The 16,749-nt window shown below is 39.7% G+C and overlaps 1 protein-coding gene across 1 annotated transcript; it reads left to right on the plus strand.

The window, feature by feature from the left end:
• The first annotated feature begins 767 nt into the window (after positions 1 to 767).
• On the plus strand, positions 768 to 13,835 carry LOC111868300 (4-hydroxybutyrate coenzyme A transferase). Its single transcript, XM_023858837.2, has 9 exons — positions 768 to 907; positions 3,792 to 3,944; positions 4,569 to 4,717; positions 5,973 to 6,063; positions 6,676 to 6,864; positions 7,666 to 7,881; positions 9,018 to 9,155; positions 10,884 to 11,012; positions 13,456 to 13,835. Exons 1-9 carry the CDS (start codon positions 784 to 786, stop codon positions 13,638 to 13,640), a joined length of 1,374 nt encoding a protein of 457 aa, XP_023714605.1. The 5' UTR covers positions 768 to 783; the 3' UTR covers positions 13,641 to 13,835.
• Positions 13,836 to 16,749: the final 2,914 nt, after the last annotated feature.

The raw sequence follows: 16,749 nt of genomic DNA on the forward strand, positions 1-16,749 counted from the left end.
TTGTTGGAAATATGTTTCTCGAAGGAGGAAAAATTATTCATAGATGAGTATTATTTCCTCTCATACGGAAGTCGTCGCCAGAAAACTCGTTTCTTTGGTTTTGAGCGGCCAGATGTTATCGTCCAGAAACCGCTACACAGTACACGTGTGACGATATGGTGTGCTGTCTCAGCACACAGTACATTAGACCCATATTTCATTGAGGATGAGGAAGGCAATGCTCTTACCCTCACCTAAGAACGCTACAGGGACATGGTATTCAGACCATTTCTTCAGGGTTTGAGAAGGTTCTGTCGTGCAAGGGGCCCTCACATAAATAGACAGTGGTATCAACAGGATGTCTTTTTATTTCAGTGCGTAATCTTCAGACGTAATCTTAGATAAGCTAAGGCCTCACATTCACACAGGATATGTGTGGCTGTTTCATTTTCTTCTAGACACCTCTCACAAGTGGGACTATCACTTAGTCCCAGTTTGAAGAGGTGTCCTATAAGGTGACAGTATCCTGTAATAGTCCCACCACCCATCGTAGCTGGTTTCTGTTTAACTTCAACAGTAGGCATAAGGTTAGCTAAAAGCCGCGGTAAAATGTATCTCTCCTTTCGTTGCTATACAACGATCGGTAAATACGTTTCCGCTGCAACGTACAAATATGCAACAATAGAGGAATTGTTGTAAGCGGTGTTTTCAATTCGGTTTGTGCCGGGGCTATATAATCAATAGAAACCCCTGTCAGTCTTAAAGTAACTCTTGAGTCTGACAAGTTACGAAGAGGCAAGCAATATGAACGCGTTCAAGAAAGTGTTACAGTTGAACCCCCTAAGATGTTTCTCTCAGTACAGCAAAGCACCTGCTGGGACAAATTTTGTCTCAGCTAATGAAGCATTAAAGCGCACCTTAAATTCTGGTGAGTACTAGCAAAACTCTCTGTGAGAGTTACGCGCTATGCTGGCAGAGAGTTAGGCTAACCGCCACACAGCAACTTCAAACCAATGTACAGTTAGAACACGTCGAACATATAGACGCCCAGACAAAATTACATACGTCACATTTTATGATGACACAAAGGCACATATCGGAAATATTCACATCCAATACATCACGCATTAACAACCCGTATATCATAGAAACTTGTCTCTGGGCTCCACGGTCGGCCTTACTACGTACAAAGCTTCTATCAACAAAGATCTACAAATGACATAACATGTCAAATTCTACACTGTAGCGTTGGAACCTAGAATTAATTATCATACTTAAATATTTTAAAAGATAATCATTTTTTAATATTTAATATTCGTGCAATATATTCAACATTTATATCACCTAATATATATTTGAGCATAAAAAATATTTAATTTTTATATGGTTTATCTTTTATCTTATTTTTTATTGTAATATTTACCAGCTTGAGGCAAATTTTCTGTTATTATATAATATTGTCACGTGTTGGGTATGTAACGCGACAAGTAACTTCACGCCGTTTTGGTTAGACATGTCACAATATGATATGTTGCACTAGTATGGATCCACATCGCTAGTCCAGTAACTAACGTACGCGTATATTAACTGCCTGTTGATGGTCTTGTACGACCGAAACATGTAGCAGGACTAAAAAGCCTATTGAAAAAACACTGAAAGCAGAAACATTTGTTGTGTGATGGTTAACCTAACTACTATATATATATATATATTCATGTTGAGGTANGAAAGTGGTACAGCATCATTAAGTAGCGATGCGCATTTGAATTTCCGGTATTATAGGTTTACAGGTTTACACAAACATTTATGGGTCGATCGGTTAAATTGCTGGTGGCCTTCGCCAGCACAAAGAAGTAATCGCATAGTTTCCTTTCATACGACTCGGGTTGTATAGAAAACGACACCTTCGTCGTAACGGGAACGCCTTTACTGGGTTATCTAACAGCGATTAGGGATACAGAGATAGACCGACAGACACACGCGTCCAACAATTCTTCTGGTGTTGCGTGTATTCACTTCCGGGAGAAAGGGGATTACCGTGCTGTTGCCTAGCAATGAAAGGAGGGATGGTCTTTATCGAGCCTTTGCCAAGCAACGATACCCGGGTGTACTCTTACCAGTTACATTAAGTACTGAAATATGATTTTTCTGTAGGAAGCAGAGCAAAATATTTTGTCAACTTAAGAGACAAATTCTCGTGCCATGTTAACTGTTCGGGATAGAAATTCTGTGCAAATATTGCACACGTTGATACCAGGCCTACATCTCCCTCTGTCATCATGATATCACATATTGCATGCACAATTTTCGCAGAATTTCCGTTCTACAGTTTTATTTTAGAAGTGATGTGAAGTGTAGAATAGAATCGAAAGACATTATTGAAAAGGAAGACTTTGTGATCAGTTTGCAGTTAAAGTTTTCGCCGCGACCGACAAATCGATTTCGAAGCGGTAGTCGAAACACCTATGCCGCGACCTTCGGTATAATTTCCCGTTAAATCAAGCGTTTCAAGGCCCCTCACGCACCTGTGTCATATTTGTCTCTAAAGACTCCTTAAGTAAACAGACAATTACTACTTCTGGCTGCCCAATTTTAACCTCAACAACCGGAAAGAGCCTAATAAATATTGTCACGTGTTGGGTATGTCACGAGACAAATAACTTCACGTGAGTCTCGGATTTAGCGAATCTTTATTGCATAGTCAGTCTTACACTCTTTACAATTATTATCAGTTGTAATAGCACTTGGCTTCTGTCTCAATATTCAATTCTCAGTTCTCTAATACTCGACTTCCGTTCGAGGCCACGCCCTTTATATAAAGCGCACGCGGACTCAATAGAGGACACCCCTCGCCAAGGTTCCATCTCACGTGTTCGGCAATCCGTTGTTTCGGGAACGTTCCTTATAGATTACAGCGGTAACGTGTTTCGTCTCATACGTTGTTACTCAACGACAATTCGTTGCTACGATTTGTCGCTGCGGGAACTCCACAATTTCCACGTATTCGTTGTCGTGGAAGTGTGCGTTCCGATCGTAGCGGTTGTCGCGGTGATGGACGTAAGGTAACGCGTCACAATATTTTGGTTTTTAATAATATTTTGCACCAAGAAAGAGATCAATCACAAATTATTTACAAATATACACTAGAAATGCAAGCATTTAAATTATAAACATGCATAATCAGCACTACAGTTTATGTACAGTCACAAAGTTCCGTCTATCATGTGCTTTATTTCACAGCATTGTCATTAACCTTAGACTATACAAGTCAAGAGTAGTGAGACAAAAAAAGATATGGCGAGGATCCGGTGGGGCCCAGCATTAAGAATGACTGTGCTCGTGGAGGCCAGACCACAGCTGATCAGATTATATAATAGTTGGACTCACATCTTGTGCGCTGTAATGTGATTTGCTTCAGTATAAGTAACATAGATATTGTGTGTTGTTTGCATGCTTTGTTTCAGCATGTTAAACGCAGTCGGGAGTTAGGATAGCTCAGTCAGTATAGTGACTAGCCTACAGGTTGGACAGCTGGGGTTCAATTTCTGGTAGACACAAAATTTTTCTCTTCTTCACAGTGTCGAGACCAGCTCTGGCGCCCACCCAGCCAATGGGCACTGCGGGCCCTTTCCCTGAGTGTAAAGTGTCTTGAGTGTCAAGAATGTTGAAGCTATTCCTCCACTCTCCCACATGCCTTCATGGAATCATGCTTAATTAATTAAGCAAAGGGACACTTTGCTTTATTTTAAACTTATGTTAAATGCAGTAAGGGACTAACAGAACTTCTGCACTTCAATGTTTCCCATTCTTAGGTAACACAGTGTTTATACAAGGTGCAGCAGCTACACCGGTTCCTCTGGTTAAAGCAATGACAGCTGTGGCCAAGGAAGCCCGTCTGAAGGACATCAAAGTGTGTCACATTCACACAGAAGGACCTGCACCCTACTCACACAAAGACTATGAAGGTAAACAGACTCCATAGTCAGGTACCATCACTTCATAAGAATGTGCTGTGTCTGTTTTCAGGTAGTTTCTGCTCTGTCCTCTCTGTCTTCCCATAAGCATTCCTCTTGTGTCTACTCTGTCCTCTCTGTTTTCCCATAAGCACTCCTCTTGTGTCTACTCTGTCCTCTCTGTCTTCCCATAAGCACTCCTCTTGTGTCTACTCTGTCCTATCTGTCTTCCCATAGGCACTCGTCTTGTGTCTACTCTGTTCTCTCTGTCTTCCCATAAGCACTCCTCTCGTGTCTACTCCTATGACAGGGCTTTGTGTTCTCATTGTATCTGTATTTATTCACCCCCTACTCCTTCTTCATGTTGTGTATCAAGTGGTCATTTATTAATATCTTAATTTGCTATGTTATGGAATCCTACTTTCATCTGTATGTAACATTATATCAATATGATGATGAACATAATTAGATCAACTTTCTGTGTAGTATCTATTCTTGCAGACTTTTAGGATATATGCCCTGCAAAGACGTTGGAAGGTTTACAAATACAGTTGATGTATCTTTGTGTAGTATTGTATACGGCTCCAGTCCTGCAAAATTTAAATTTCATTATTTTGCTTTCTCAATTTTATACAGGAATATTCCGTACCTACTCATTCTTCATAGGAGCCAATGTTCGCAAGGGTATAGCCGAGGGACATGCTGATTCTGTGCCCATATTTCTGTCACAGATACCTTCATTGTTCCACAAAAAGATATTTCAACCATCCATATCACTTATTCAGGTAGGTTTATTGTTTCAGTTTATTATAATTCCTGTTTTATTGCATTACAATATGGGAGTTAATATTTGCTTATGTAAAACATCTGGAGGCAGGACATATCATTTGGTAGAGAAACTGAGCTATGGGCTGGATGACTATGAAATTGGGTTTCAATTTCCTGCAGAGGCAAGAGTTATCTCTTCTCCAGAGCATTGAGACTGGCTCTGGGGCCACCCACCCTCTCATGCAGTGGATACTGGAGAAACTTCCCTCAGGTGTAAAGCGTTTTGAATATGAAGCTGACCATTCAGTTCCATCAAGTTCTGAGTTTAATTATGCATGGAGCTCTACCGCAGCTCCTCAATACATCTCCAAAGCATGGCGCTTATTTAAGCACAGAGACAATTTTAGCCCTTCTGAACTTATGTTCCTTGTTTTGAAAAAATAAAAAGTAGCTTATGAAATCATTCCGCTGTCTGTGTGTCTGTCTACTCTCCCCTGTCATTGCTAGGCAATGGCTTGTTAAACACATTAGAACTCAGCACTATATTTGAGTGGTTAATGCTCCTGATTCATTTTCAGGAGAACCAGAGGCCGATATCATGAGTTATATTTTGGTTTTCTTCGGTCCTTCTGAGAAAATACTGAAATATTACCCTAAAGTCTTCTTCACCTGGTTCTCAGTTCGTTGTTCATGATTTTAAATTGGGTATCACATAATCAGTACAGCTTAGAAACGTCATTTAGTAAATGAAAGAATGAATGAATAAATAAACGATGAAAAATAATTGATAGCAATCCTTAAACATGGAGAATTAACAGCGATGTTTAGATTTTATCTAGAATTTTAAAAAGTAATTATGTTCTGAATAACATTGCGGTTTTCCGGGTTGTCACATTGTATTGCAAATGCCAGGACTGTTTTAAAGCAGAGGCAGCCAGAAAACTTGTTTGCCCAATTACTGTTCAAAAATAATTTTAATTTTGGGATTAATATTTGATATATTTACTTCTTCTTTTAATTATTTCCATCCCCATAAAATCTGCTGATGATAGATACCTGCATTGCATAATATAGCGTTCATGGCAGCAGTATTTCACAGGGACATACTGCAGTTGTCTATGTGGTTGTTAAAGTCTCCTTATTCCTGTCTGTGCATTATAATTATTACTGCACATTACTCATCCTGTATTCTTGGGGTCAGAGGAAGCTCTGGAAGAGGAAAAAAACAGTGTAGATAGTAAGTGTGCTATGATACGAATTTGCTTATCGCAGGTATCAGCTCCTGATCGTCATGGCTTCTGCAGTCTCGGGACAAGTGTGGACTGTGTCCCTGCAGCCCTCATGCACAGCAAAACTATTATAGGTAAGATTCAAATTGATTCAGAGCCCACTGATGCCAGGGTGCCAGCACAATGTGCTGAACATAATGTGACAGAAACCCTGACTTACAATTCCTGCCATATTCTAGAGCTTCTCTGTAACAGATTTGAGGTTCTCAGAGAAATTAATGTCATGTTCACGGTCTCTTGGGATGGAGAACTTTCCTGCCTTTCTTGTGAAGACAGAGGCCATGTGTTCTTCCGAAACACTGCTGCCAGCTAACATGGTGTCACATCTCAGATGGAGTCAAGATAGCTCAATCAGGATAGTGAAGGACTATGACCTGGACAGCTGTGGTTCAATTCCTGGCAGGGTTAAGATCTTTCTCTCCTCCACAGTGTCCAGATTGGCTTTGGGATCCACCCAGCCTCCTATCCAATGTGTACCAGGAAGTCTTCCCCTGGGTGTAAAGCAGCAAGTTTGTGAAGCTGACCACTCACCTCCATCTAGTGCCTAGGTGAAGAATGATGGAGCTATAATTCCACTCCCCCATACGTCTTCACATTCCATAATGAATTAAACACAGCCACAACTTTATCTTAACTTACTACATATCTGAAGCTTCTCTATCTATGAATTTATTTCTTGATTCTAGCTCAAGTGAATGAGAAAATGCCAAGAACCTTCGGTGATACTGTAATTCATCAGTCACAAATTGATTATGCTGTTGAATTGGACTGTCCTATTGTACAGCATGAGAGGAAGGCACCAAGTGAAGCAGAAAAAGAAATTGGAAAATTAATAGCAGAAAACCTTGTGGAAGATGGAGCAACTCTGCAGATGGGTATAAAATTAATCTTGACTGCCTTAACCTGATCTTTGCTCTACAAAAACAAAAGGAGAAAGTGGAAAGTTGTACTTCAAATTTATAGTAATAGTATCTAATTCTCAGGCACTTTGCTAAGTAATCTGATAGTTCATTGTGAATAACATATTTTATGAAAGTGTTCTTTGTGATTTTACACAGAAGAAGCTGGAATTAGATTAATTAGCAAGGCTTTAGAAAAATACAATTTTGCAGTTAGATCTGTAATTTTCTATTAATTCCACAGCTGCACGTATATTTGATTCCTTATACTAGTTACTCGTATGTGAACAATAATTGATAAAGTTAAATTCGAGCTCCATATATAGAAGTAGTTATACTTAATTAAGCACCAGGAGGAAAACTTTTCTTTCATATTGGTTCAGTATGAACCATAATTAACAGCTGTTTTTTTCTACAAAATGCTCTCAAGAATGTGGTGTCTGCATTGTACATCATATGGAATTGTACATAACTATAATGTGCATGTAGCAGTATACATAAATATAAAACACAGGGAAGTAATCACAGATATGCTGCTTACTACTACTTACTCTGCTGTCTTACATAGTCAGATCTAGATTTTGTAAATGATCATACAAACTTCTGCAATGTAATTTGGTAGTTTCAGAGATACCAGCTACCTTCATTTTCTACCCTGAAGATGGAGGCAGCAGTTTCCTCCGAAACATTGGTACTTACCTACCAAACTAAGCAGCATCACATCCCAAAAGGACATGAGAACCTCACAACTCATAAGACACTTTATTTCTGTGACAGGCATTGGCAGCATACCAGACGCTGTCCTGTCAGCATTAAAGGGTCATAAACATCTGGGGATCCACTCTGAAATGTTCAGTGATGGAGTCGTCGATTTAGTGAAATGTGGCGCAATAACAAACAGCGAGAAATCAATGCACAAGGGAAAGATAATTGGATCTTTTCTCATGGGATCTCAAAAGCTGTATGACTTTGTTCATGACAATCCTTCCATAGGTAATGTATAGAGCAGAAGTTCAGTCCCGACAGAATGCATGAATTCTCCAACTGATTATGATTAAATTGATTTAAGTGTTTTTGGTGTGTTCAGCAGCATCAATATGGAGTAAAAGTCTGGCACATCTAGAACTCTCTGTGGAATTGTTCAACATTATGTGTGCATATGCTTGTGTGTGTGTCTGCCTGTCTTTGTGTCTGTTGGACTGACAGAGCCTAATTACAATTAGACATAGTCGTCATTGTATTCTTTGATTAGTTTTGGGAAAGGGTGACTAGGCTCCGATGCAAATCAAGAATTCTTTATTAGTCTTGGGTAATGTATCAGCCAGTCTGTGTTGCTTCTTACATCATTCCCCAGTGTTGGAAACTGTTAGTCTCTGAAGTTTAGAGTCAATTTCAATCATCCAGTAAAGTGGTTGGCTCTGAGTTGGACAGCCAAGATTTGGTTCCCAGTGGAGGTAAGAATCTTTTTCTCATGCCGAACCTTGGGGCCCATTCGCTCTCCTGTCCAGCGTATACTAAGGGCTTTTCTACAGGCGGATAAGCAGCCAGAACGTGAATCTGACCACTCACTTGCATCTAATATACCCTTATGATGTGCTGCTCTTGTACATGAGAGAACTTTAAATAAATGCTCCACATTTTTAATGAAAGCAGAAGGCCAGACAATTTGATTTCTTTACCTGATACACAGACCCTTGATCAATAAATATTTCACTGAACAGCAATGACTTTCTCCCTAATGAGAATTTATGTGATTTCATGTTATTTTTATGTACAGGTTATGAAAATGTCACTAAAAGTGTTCTACCACGTGCTGTTTCTTTTGTAAAACTGATTTCATGATTTCTTTGAAAAATATGGGAAAGTTAACATGTCACAGAGATTCAGTGTGGGAAGTGGCAGGCATGCAACTGCTGGTTAATGCAGTGCCAGATGTGAGTCAGTCATGGTCAGGAGATTGTCATGCATGCACCAACTGGCTGAAGAAATGCCAAAATTGTCAAGCTCAGCGTGTTTATATTTACCGGATTTCTAGCTTTTCTTCAAATAAGAGAGAAGAAGAAAGTTTGTTTTGTTATGCAGTGTTATTTACTGAAGTAGTTAAATGCAGTAATGGTCCCTTTTTGCAGAAATGCTTGCAGTGGACCACGTGAATGATACAGATATCATTTCAAAGCAAACAAAAATGACTGCTATTAACTCTTGCATAAGTGTGGACCTCTCTGGACAAGTAAATGCTGACTCTATTGGAACACGGATGTACTCAGGTACGAATTGTTTTACTTAATTGCAGTGAAGTAATTTTGTTTCATTATCTAAATTAGAGTTTTATGGTACTTCAGGCATAATGCACAAATTAATAACATTATACTTTGAAAGATTTGAATGAGTAAGATTACGATATGTAAATACATATTCAAATTGAGCTGAAATTTCACATGGAGTCCCGAAGTTTCCATTTTGGGACCTTACTAAATAAAATTTCTATCCCTATCCTCTTTGCTGATGGCACTAGTGTAATTATTAATGAACCTGATCCCTTTGTTTTCCAAGACAGATTAACTGAAGTTTTTAAAAGTTTAAATATATGGTTTAATGCCAATTTATTATCCTTAACTTTTCCGAAACAGATTATATCAAATTCACAGTAAAAATATTCTATGAGCAGGACAACTATATTAATATTGCATATAGCAACAAGAAAATTTCTGATGTATGTTATACAAAGTTTCTAGGAATTAATATCGTAAACACACTTTCATGGAAGAGACATGTTGATCAACTTCTTCTGAACCTTAATCCTGTCTCTTATGCGATTAGAACTGTTAAGCCATATTATTTCCATTCTATTATGCATTATAGTATTATTTCCTGGGGAAATTCTTCACATGCTATTAATGTTTTTCATGTGCAGAAGAGGGCACATACAATAATGGCAGGTATTTGTAATAGAATCTCTTGTAGACAGTTATTTAAAACATTAACAATTCTCTCTCTCCCGTCTCAGTATATTTATTCATTATTCTTTATTTTATTTTGTGGTTGATAACATAGATTCATACCAATTTATATCAGATATGTATAACAGAAATACAAGACAAGGTTACAATCTTAATCATTATAGACTCTCAGCTCATCTGTCACTATATCAGAAGGGAACTTGCTATATAGGTATCAAGGTGTTTAATAATCTTCCTTTATTCTTAATGCAATTATACAATAATTTTAAAGGTTTTATATCAGCCATTCATTTTATGCATTGGAAGAATATTCTGATTTTGAATGTGATAAAAATAGGTATATAATTTTTTTGTGATAGGTAGTTTTTATTATTATTATTATTATTAGAGGGGGTGGGTTTCCCCATGCACTTAGACCAGTTATTGGTCCATTGTGCGTCCCCCTTTAATTTATACTGTCGCCATACCCTACCGGTACCGGTGCGTGCTATCAGCCCCGTTCAGCCAACGAGGTCGGCCGTCGGTACCTGATATTTCCCCCATATACCAGAGGCATTGGAAACTACTTGGGCGGGAAATTGTTGCCTAATTTTGCTCAGAGGTCTCCTAGAGACATGAGGATTCTTTTACGTGCCGTAGATCTACGACACGGGATCCACGGCTTAAAATCCCTCCCGGAGGACTTTTCCCCTGAATTTTCCGTCCTTAAAAATTCCACGAACTCCGCCGGGTTTGAACCCGCGTACCTTGAGTCATGAGATGGGAACGTTACCCCTAGACTATGGAGGCCACTGTGATAGGTAGTTAATCATATATAGTTTTCAATTATTAGGTTTTTTAGTGTTGTTTTTGTGCCCACAAATGTTATGATATTGTCTAGTGTTGCTTGACTAAATGTACGTGTATGTTTATATTGTTTTTCCTTTTCTATTGGTTATGACAATTTCCACATCCTTACACTTTATATGGATCTATGGAAATAAATGAATAAGCAATGAACAATTCCAGCTTCTTAATACAATTTCATTTTCACAGGTTTTGGAGGTCAACTTGACTTCATTTATGGTGCTGCTATTGCAGCTGATAAAAAAGGGAAACCCATAATCGCGTTAGAGTCAACGACTAAGACTGGTGAGAGTAAAATTGTTCCCTACCTCAAAGAAGGTACGTAAACACATATAAACACGCTCAAATAATGGTCCTGGTGCCTACCTGCACCAGTCAAGTTAAAATTATATATTGTCACGTGTTGGGTATGTCACGCGACAAATAACTTCACGCCGTATTGGCTATAGCGAATTGATTGCACATTCGCTCTTATATTTACACAATTCACAATCTCACAATTACTGCCATCTGCAGTATCACAATTACTTCTCCTGCTGGAGTCACTGCCATTCACTCGATACAACTCAATAACAGTGGACTTCAGCTCACTCAGGCAAATGCTAGACTGCAACTGACTGGTTACTCTCTCTCTAGTAACTCACTACTGAATAGTGTTTGCTGTTCCTTATTTGGGCTCGGTACGGACAACACAGAAAACAGTTACCTGATAGGTACGACTGTTGCGTAATGTCATGTTTACCGATTGCCTAGCAACAATCGTTGCATGCGCTCCCCTGTTGCGTAACTGCTGGAAGTGTTGTTACGTCACCGCGGGAAGTGATGGAGTGTTTACCGAGCGTTGCCTAATAATGGAAGGGGCGGGAGTATGTGACATCACTCACAAGACCGCAGAGTTCACGTGATCCCTACTTCCCGTTGTACCATTCATGTCACCTGTCAGTGGCAAAACACATTACAATATATATAAAGTTATATCCCAGTCATACATAGGATTCCCATGATAATCTGTATGTGACTTTGAAGTGGTTTTCTTGTAGCACCAGGTCCTGGAGCCATTCCACCTCCACCCCAGCCCACAACTTTGTCCACACCTGATGAGTTGTCAGGAGCAGCCATCATAGCAACTGCAGTCACAACAGGGTGAGTGAAGAATCATATTGCATTGTCTTATGTTAAAATGCTTGATGTGTGAGACTTGTGCATTCATTGTTTAAGTAATGACACTTTGTCATGGCAGGCTGGATTGCCCTGTGTTTTGGAGACTTCACTTTTCTGGCAGCAGACTTATTCCTCATACATATAGTACAGAATCATGACTCTTGGAATTCGGTTTCTTGCGTGGAGTGTGTGGGGTACTTGTTTCTTAGTGGAAGCCAACGTGAAGTAAAATACACCTGATGATGGCCGGTTGCCGCTGAAACATGTAGTGTGAAAGGAAGGGGACAAAAACTACGATAAAGTGTTGCATTTATGACGGAGTTTGTATTATACATATGGAAGCCAACAGTTTATTTATTTCTCCAAGATGTATAGAATTGCTTTTTGCTAATTTGGTCACTTTAGTCCATGTAGGCTGTGAGGCTGTCAGTCATTTAGACCATTGCAGTTTGTGTATGTGTGTGTATATCTATATATGCAAAGACATTTCTAGGCTCAGTAGTTTTTCCACTGTACAGATGTTAAGAAGGTTAGGAAGGTCCAGGGAAGCCAGGTGGGGCTGAAACTAAATGGGACACATCAGCTGTTGGTCTACGCCAATGATGTGAATCTACTGGGTGATAATGTAGATACCATAAAGAAAAACACTCAAACCTTAATTGATGCAAGTAAAGAGGTTGGTCTAGAAGTAAACACAGAGAAAACTAAGTATATGTTGTAAGATTTGAGGCTTTGTTACTGTCTCATCACCAAAATGCAGGGCAAAATCATGACATAAAGATAGGAAACAGATGTTTTGAAAATGTGGNGAGGTTATTTCATATGCAGGAAAAGAAAAACCTGTTCCAAACTGTAACACTCGGATTGTTCGATAAGACATCATGGGAGCTGAAATTTTAAGAACATTATTTGGCAACTGAAACAGTATGCTCGTTTGAGTTTGATTGGAACATGCTAACCAGTTTCTATGACATAGGTTTCTATGTGTCTGTTTACATGAGCACGTGAACTGAGTTGGACTGTGAAAATTTGTGCAGTGAATTCCAATTCTGTTTCACTTTGATTTCAACACACAACTCAGAGCAGATAAGATCGTGTAGTTTGTGGGTAGCTGGTAAGTTGTCGCTGCAAGAAAGAATTTGAGTAGTTTTGGAGGCAAAAACTGACTTTGATGTAAAATGTTTTCCCTCTCCCCAGTAACCCTGAACTCAGTCTTATGACCAGCCATATCCAACAGGCTGAGAACTAAGAACTTATATAATACCTGAAAAATGATTGTGAATCATAATGCAGCTTTTTCCAATCAGTATATGCCATTACACATATCAGAAACTTCTTCAAAGTCACACATCTGCTGGTGCATTATGCATTTCCACCTTTGAGGCTGAAAGTGATGAGAATGCTACCAAATATGTTGAAAATCAACAGAGCTCTGTTTGCTGCTGCTTCATATAGGCTTCTAGCTTGGCTTATTCTTCAGCACTGAAGAGGGAGGTTAACATGTTCCTCTGAAACATCGGTTGACTCTCAACGGACTACATGGCGTTGTATCCCAGAAGAGAGAACTCTTCAAATTGGTTTGGTATGATTTTTTTTACAGGTGCTGGAGTGGTTACCACCAGAGGTCATGTCCGCTATGTTGTCACAGAACATGGAATTGCTGACTTGTTTGGAAAATCATTACAGCAGAGATCATATGCTCTGATTAATATTGCGCATCCCAAACACCGAGAAGCTCTCACAAAAGCAGCATTCGAACGTTTTAAGGTTATGCCATCACCATGAATGTAAAAAACTGTCATGATATGCTTATTGTCCTTACTACTCAAACACTAAAAGTGTAACTTTACTCCTTTACAATGTTATTAAAACCATAAAACGTCATTATTTGCTTAGTTATGGAGCTAAACCCTTCTTGAGAAGCCAAACCTGCAGCTACTTAAGAATTGCCCAGCAGTTTATGGAACCCGAAGGTTCATTACGGTGTTCACAAGAGCCCTCCACTAGTCCCTATCCTGAGTCAGATCAATTCAATCCATCCCATCCTATCTCTCTAAGATCCATTTTAATATTGTCCACCCACCTATGCCTTGGTTTTCCCAGTGGTCTCTTTCCTTCTGGCTTTCCCACCAATATCCCATTTGCACTCCTCCTCTCCCCCATTCGTGCTACATTCTCTGCTCACCTCATCCTCCTTGACTTGATTATTCTAATTATACTTGGAGAAGAGTACAAGTTATGAAGCTCCTCATTATGCAGTTTTCTCCAACCTCCCGTCACTTCATTTCTCTTCGGTCCAAATATTCTCCTCAGCACCCTGTTCTCAGTCACCCTCAGTCTATAAAATGTCATGAAGTCACTAAAAGTATAACTTATGCACTAAAAGTGATTATCAAATTACTACAATAACTTTAGTTTTACAATATGTTTTCTCTAAATTCACAACATGTTTCGGCCACATATGGGCCATCATCAAGCAACATTTTGTTGCCTGTCGTTGTTCATTTGTTATCTCATGACTACAGTGCTGCCAATGTATTCTTTTGTGGCTATCGCACTGCATGCATATTGTGTATAGGTGTGATTATTTCTATCATGTTTTCTTCATATATCATATATTACAATTCTGTGTACTTACGTTTTTGTGTGTCGTATTTCTCCTGTACATGCTTTTCTAGTGCGGCTTTCCTGTGCACTAAACCTAGTGTATGTGGGATGTCAATGTTCACCGAGATAGCCACTTGAAACTACAACAACAAATGATCGTTGCGCTTAGTACGCGTATTACAGGCGAGCAGGGCGCGCGTCTGAATAGTACGGATGGACACTCCTCTCGTAGCTGTTATTCCGGTCTAGTTATGGCGTTCCCGAGAAGAGGCCCTAAAATGGGCCGTTTTTAGGGGCCGCTGTAGGGGGACTCCAAAGCCCGGCGCATTGTGTCCTGCAAGAGGAAGACGTGAGTGCACCTGTTGAGGTCCCTGTGAACAAATGTAGCCAGGGAGGCGTGGTGTGCTGCTGGGACTGGCCGGAGGCGGGCCATATGCTAGAGGAGCTCAGTGATGAGGTGCGCTGGGTCCACGGGGTCGGTAGCTGGAGTTAGTAGCTCCGCGGGAATTCTTAAGGGCTCGCCGTACACGAGCTCAGCTACCGATGCTTGCAGGTCCTCCTTGAAAGCAGCGCGGATCCCAAAGAGAACCATGGGAAGTGCCTCAGTCCACTGTTGGTCCGCATGGCACATGATGTCTGCCTTCAGTGTCCGGTGGAAGCGTTCCACGAGTCCATTAGCTGCAGGGTGGTGGGCGGTCGTATGTGAGAGCTGAATGCCGCACAGCCTGGCCAGGGATAGGAAAAGTTGAGATTCGAACTGATGTCCCTGGTCGGTGGTGATGGTCTGCGAGCAACCGAAAAGGGATATCCAGCTGGTCAGTAGGGCTCGTGCAGCGGCGTCGGCTGTGATGACCACTATGGGGACGGCTTCTGGCCAGAGGGTGAAACGGTAGACTGTGTTGAGGCAATACGTGTAGCCCGCTGATGTCGGAAGGGTCCCCATGAGGTCTATCTGAACTTGCAGAAAACGGGCTGCTGGTGGTGTAAAATCGCCCAGTGGAGTAACTGTATGGCGGGAGACTTTGGAGTTGTCTGTTAGAATGTGGGAGGTTCGCACATGTAGATTTTCCTGCTTATGTATCTTTCTGGATAGCTTATCTATTGCTGTCTAGAAAGTTATGAGCAGGATCAACTACACTATGTTTAGTATACATGAAGACCGCACTAGAAGGGCATATACAGGAGAAATACGACACACAAAAACGTAAGTACGCAGAATTGTAACATTCGATATATGAAGAAAACATGATAGAAATAATCACACCCATACACAATATACATGCAGTGCGATAGTCACAAAAGAATACATTGGCAGCACTGTAGTCATGAGATAACAACTGAACAACGGTGTGCATGGGAGCACGATTGACAAGTGATCAGTGCAGTGGTCTCTCCGAAAACAAAAAGTTGCTTGATGATGGTCCATATGTGGCCGAAACATGTTGTGAATTGAGAGAAAACATATGTAAAACTAAAGTTATTTTAGTAATTTGATAATCACTTTTAGTGCATAAGTTATACTTCTAGTGACTGCATGACATTTTATAATTTTAATAACATTGTAAAGGATTAAAACATATTTTAAATGTTAATTATATTTTAAAAATTATTGTTACATTATTTATTGGCCATGTATTTTAATAGTAAGGATAATACCTGAATGCAACAGGATGATGAAATGTAATATTGTAATATGTACTTAGACTTTTGATCATACTATATACTATTTTAATGTGTAATTTTTGTGTTAGCCAAGAGGGTGCTTCATGAGACAGTTGAAACCGTCTGGCGCAAGCCTGATACATGTTATCAACTCCTGACCTTTTAACACTTCAATAACATGTTCCCCCAAGCTGAAGAGAAGAGAGTCAAGTTTTTTGGTTCGTCCACGCGCGATGCTGCACGTACACAACTGAACCTTTAAACTCTGTACTCATGACTCCCCCCACCCTCTTTGGCCCTCTTTTTAAAGTTTAATATATAATACCAGTAAGATTAAAAACAGCAGGAGACTTCTTCAAAAACTTGTACTGAATACACACTGTATATACTATCTACATCTTTTACTTCTTTTAATAAAAACTTAGTATAATTGTTGAGCATAGAAATTCGTCTTCAATTAGTGGGTTCCTTACCCGCCTTACCCAGCAAGAAGATATTACAGAAATACAATATGATGTACTTAGATTGTTAAATGATTTATCTTCCTTATGTTACTGTAAGAATCCTGAGTATTAAGGAAATCGTTTTTACACATTTCTATTCAATTTTATTTGTTCTGACGTTA

The sequence above is a fragment of the Cryptotermes secundus genome, unplaced genomic scaffold (genome assembly GCF_002891405.2).
Source record: "Cryptotermes secundus unplaced genomic scaffold, Csec_1.0 scaffold1115, whole genome shotgun sequence".
NCBI lineage: Eukaryota > Metazoa > Arthropoda > Insecta > Blattodea > Kalotermitidae > Cryptotermes > Cryptotermes secundus.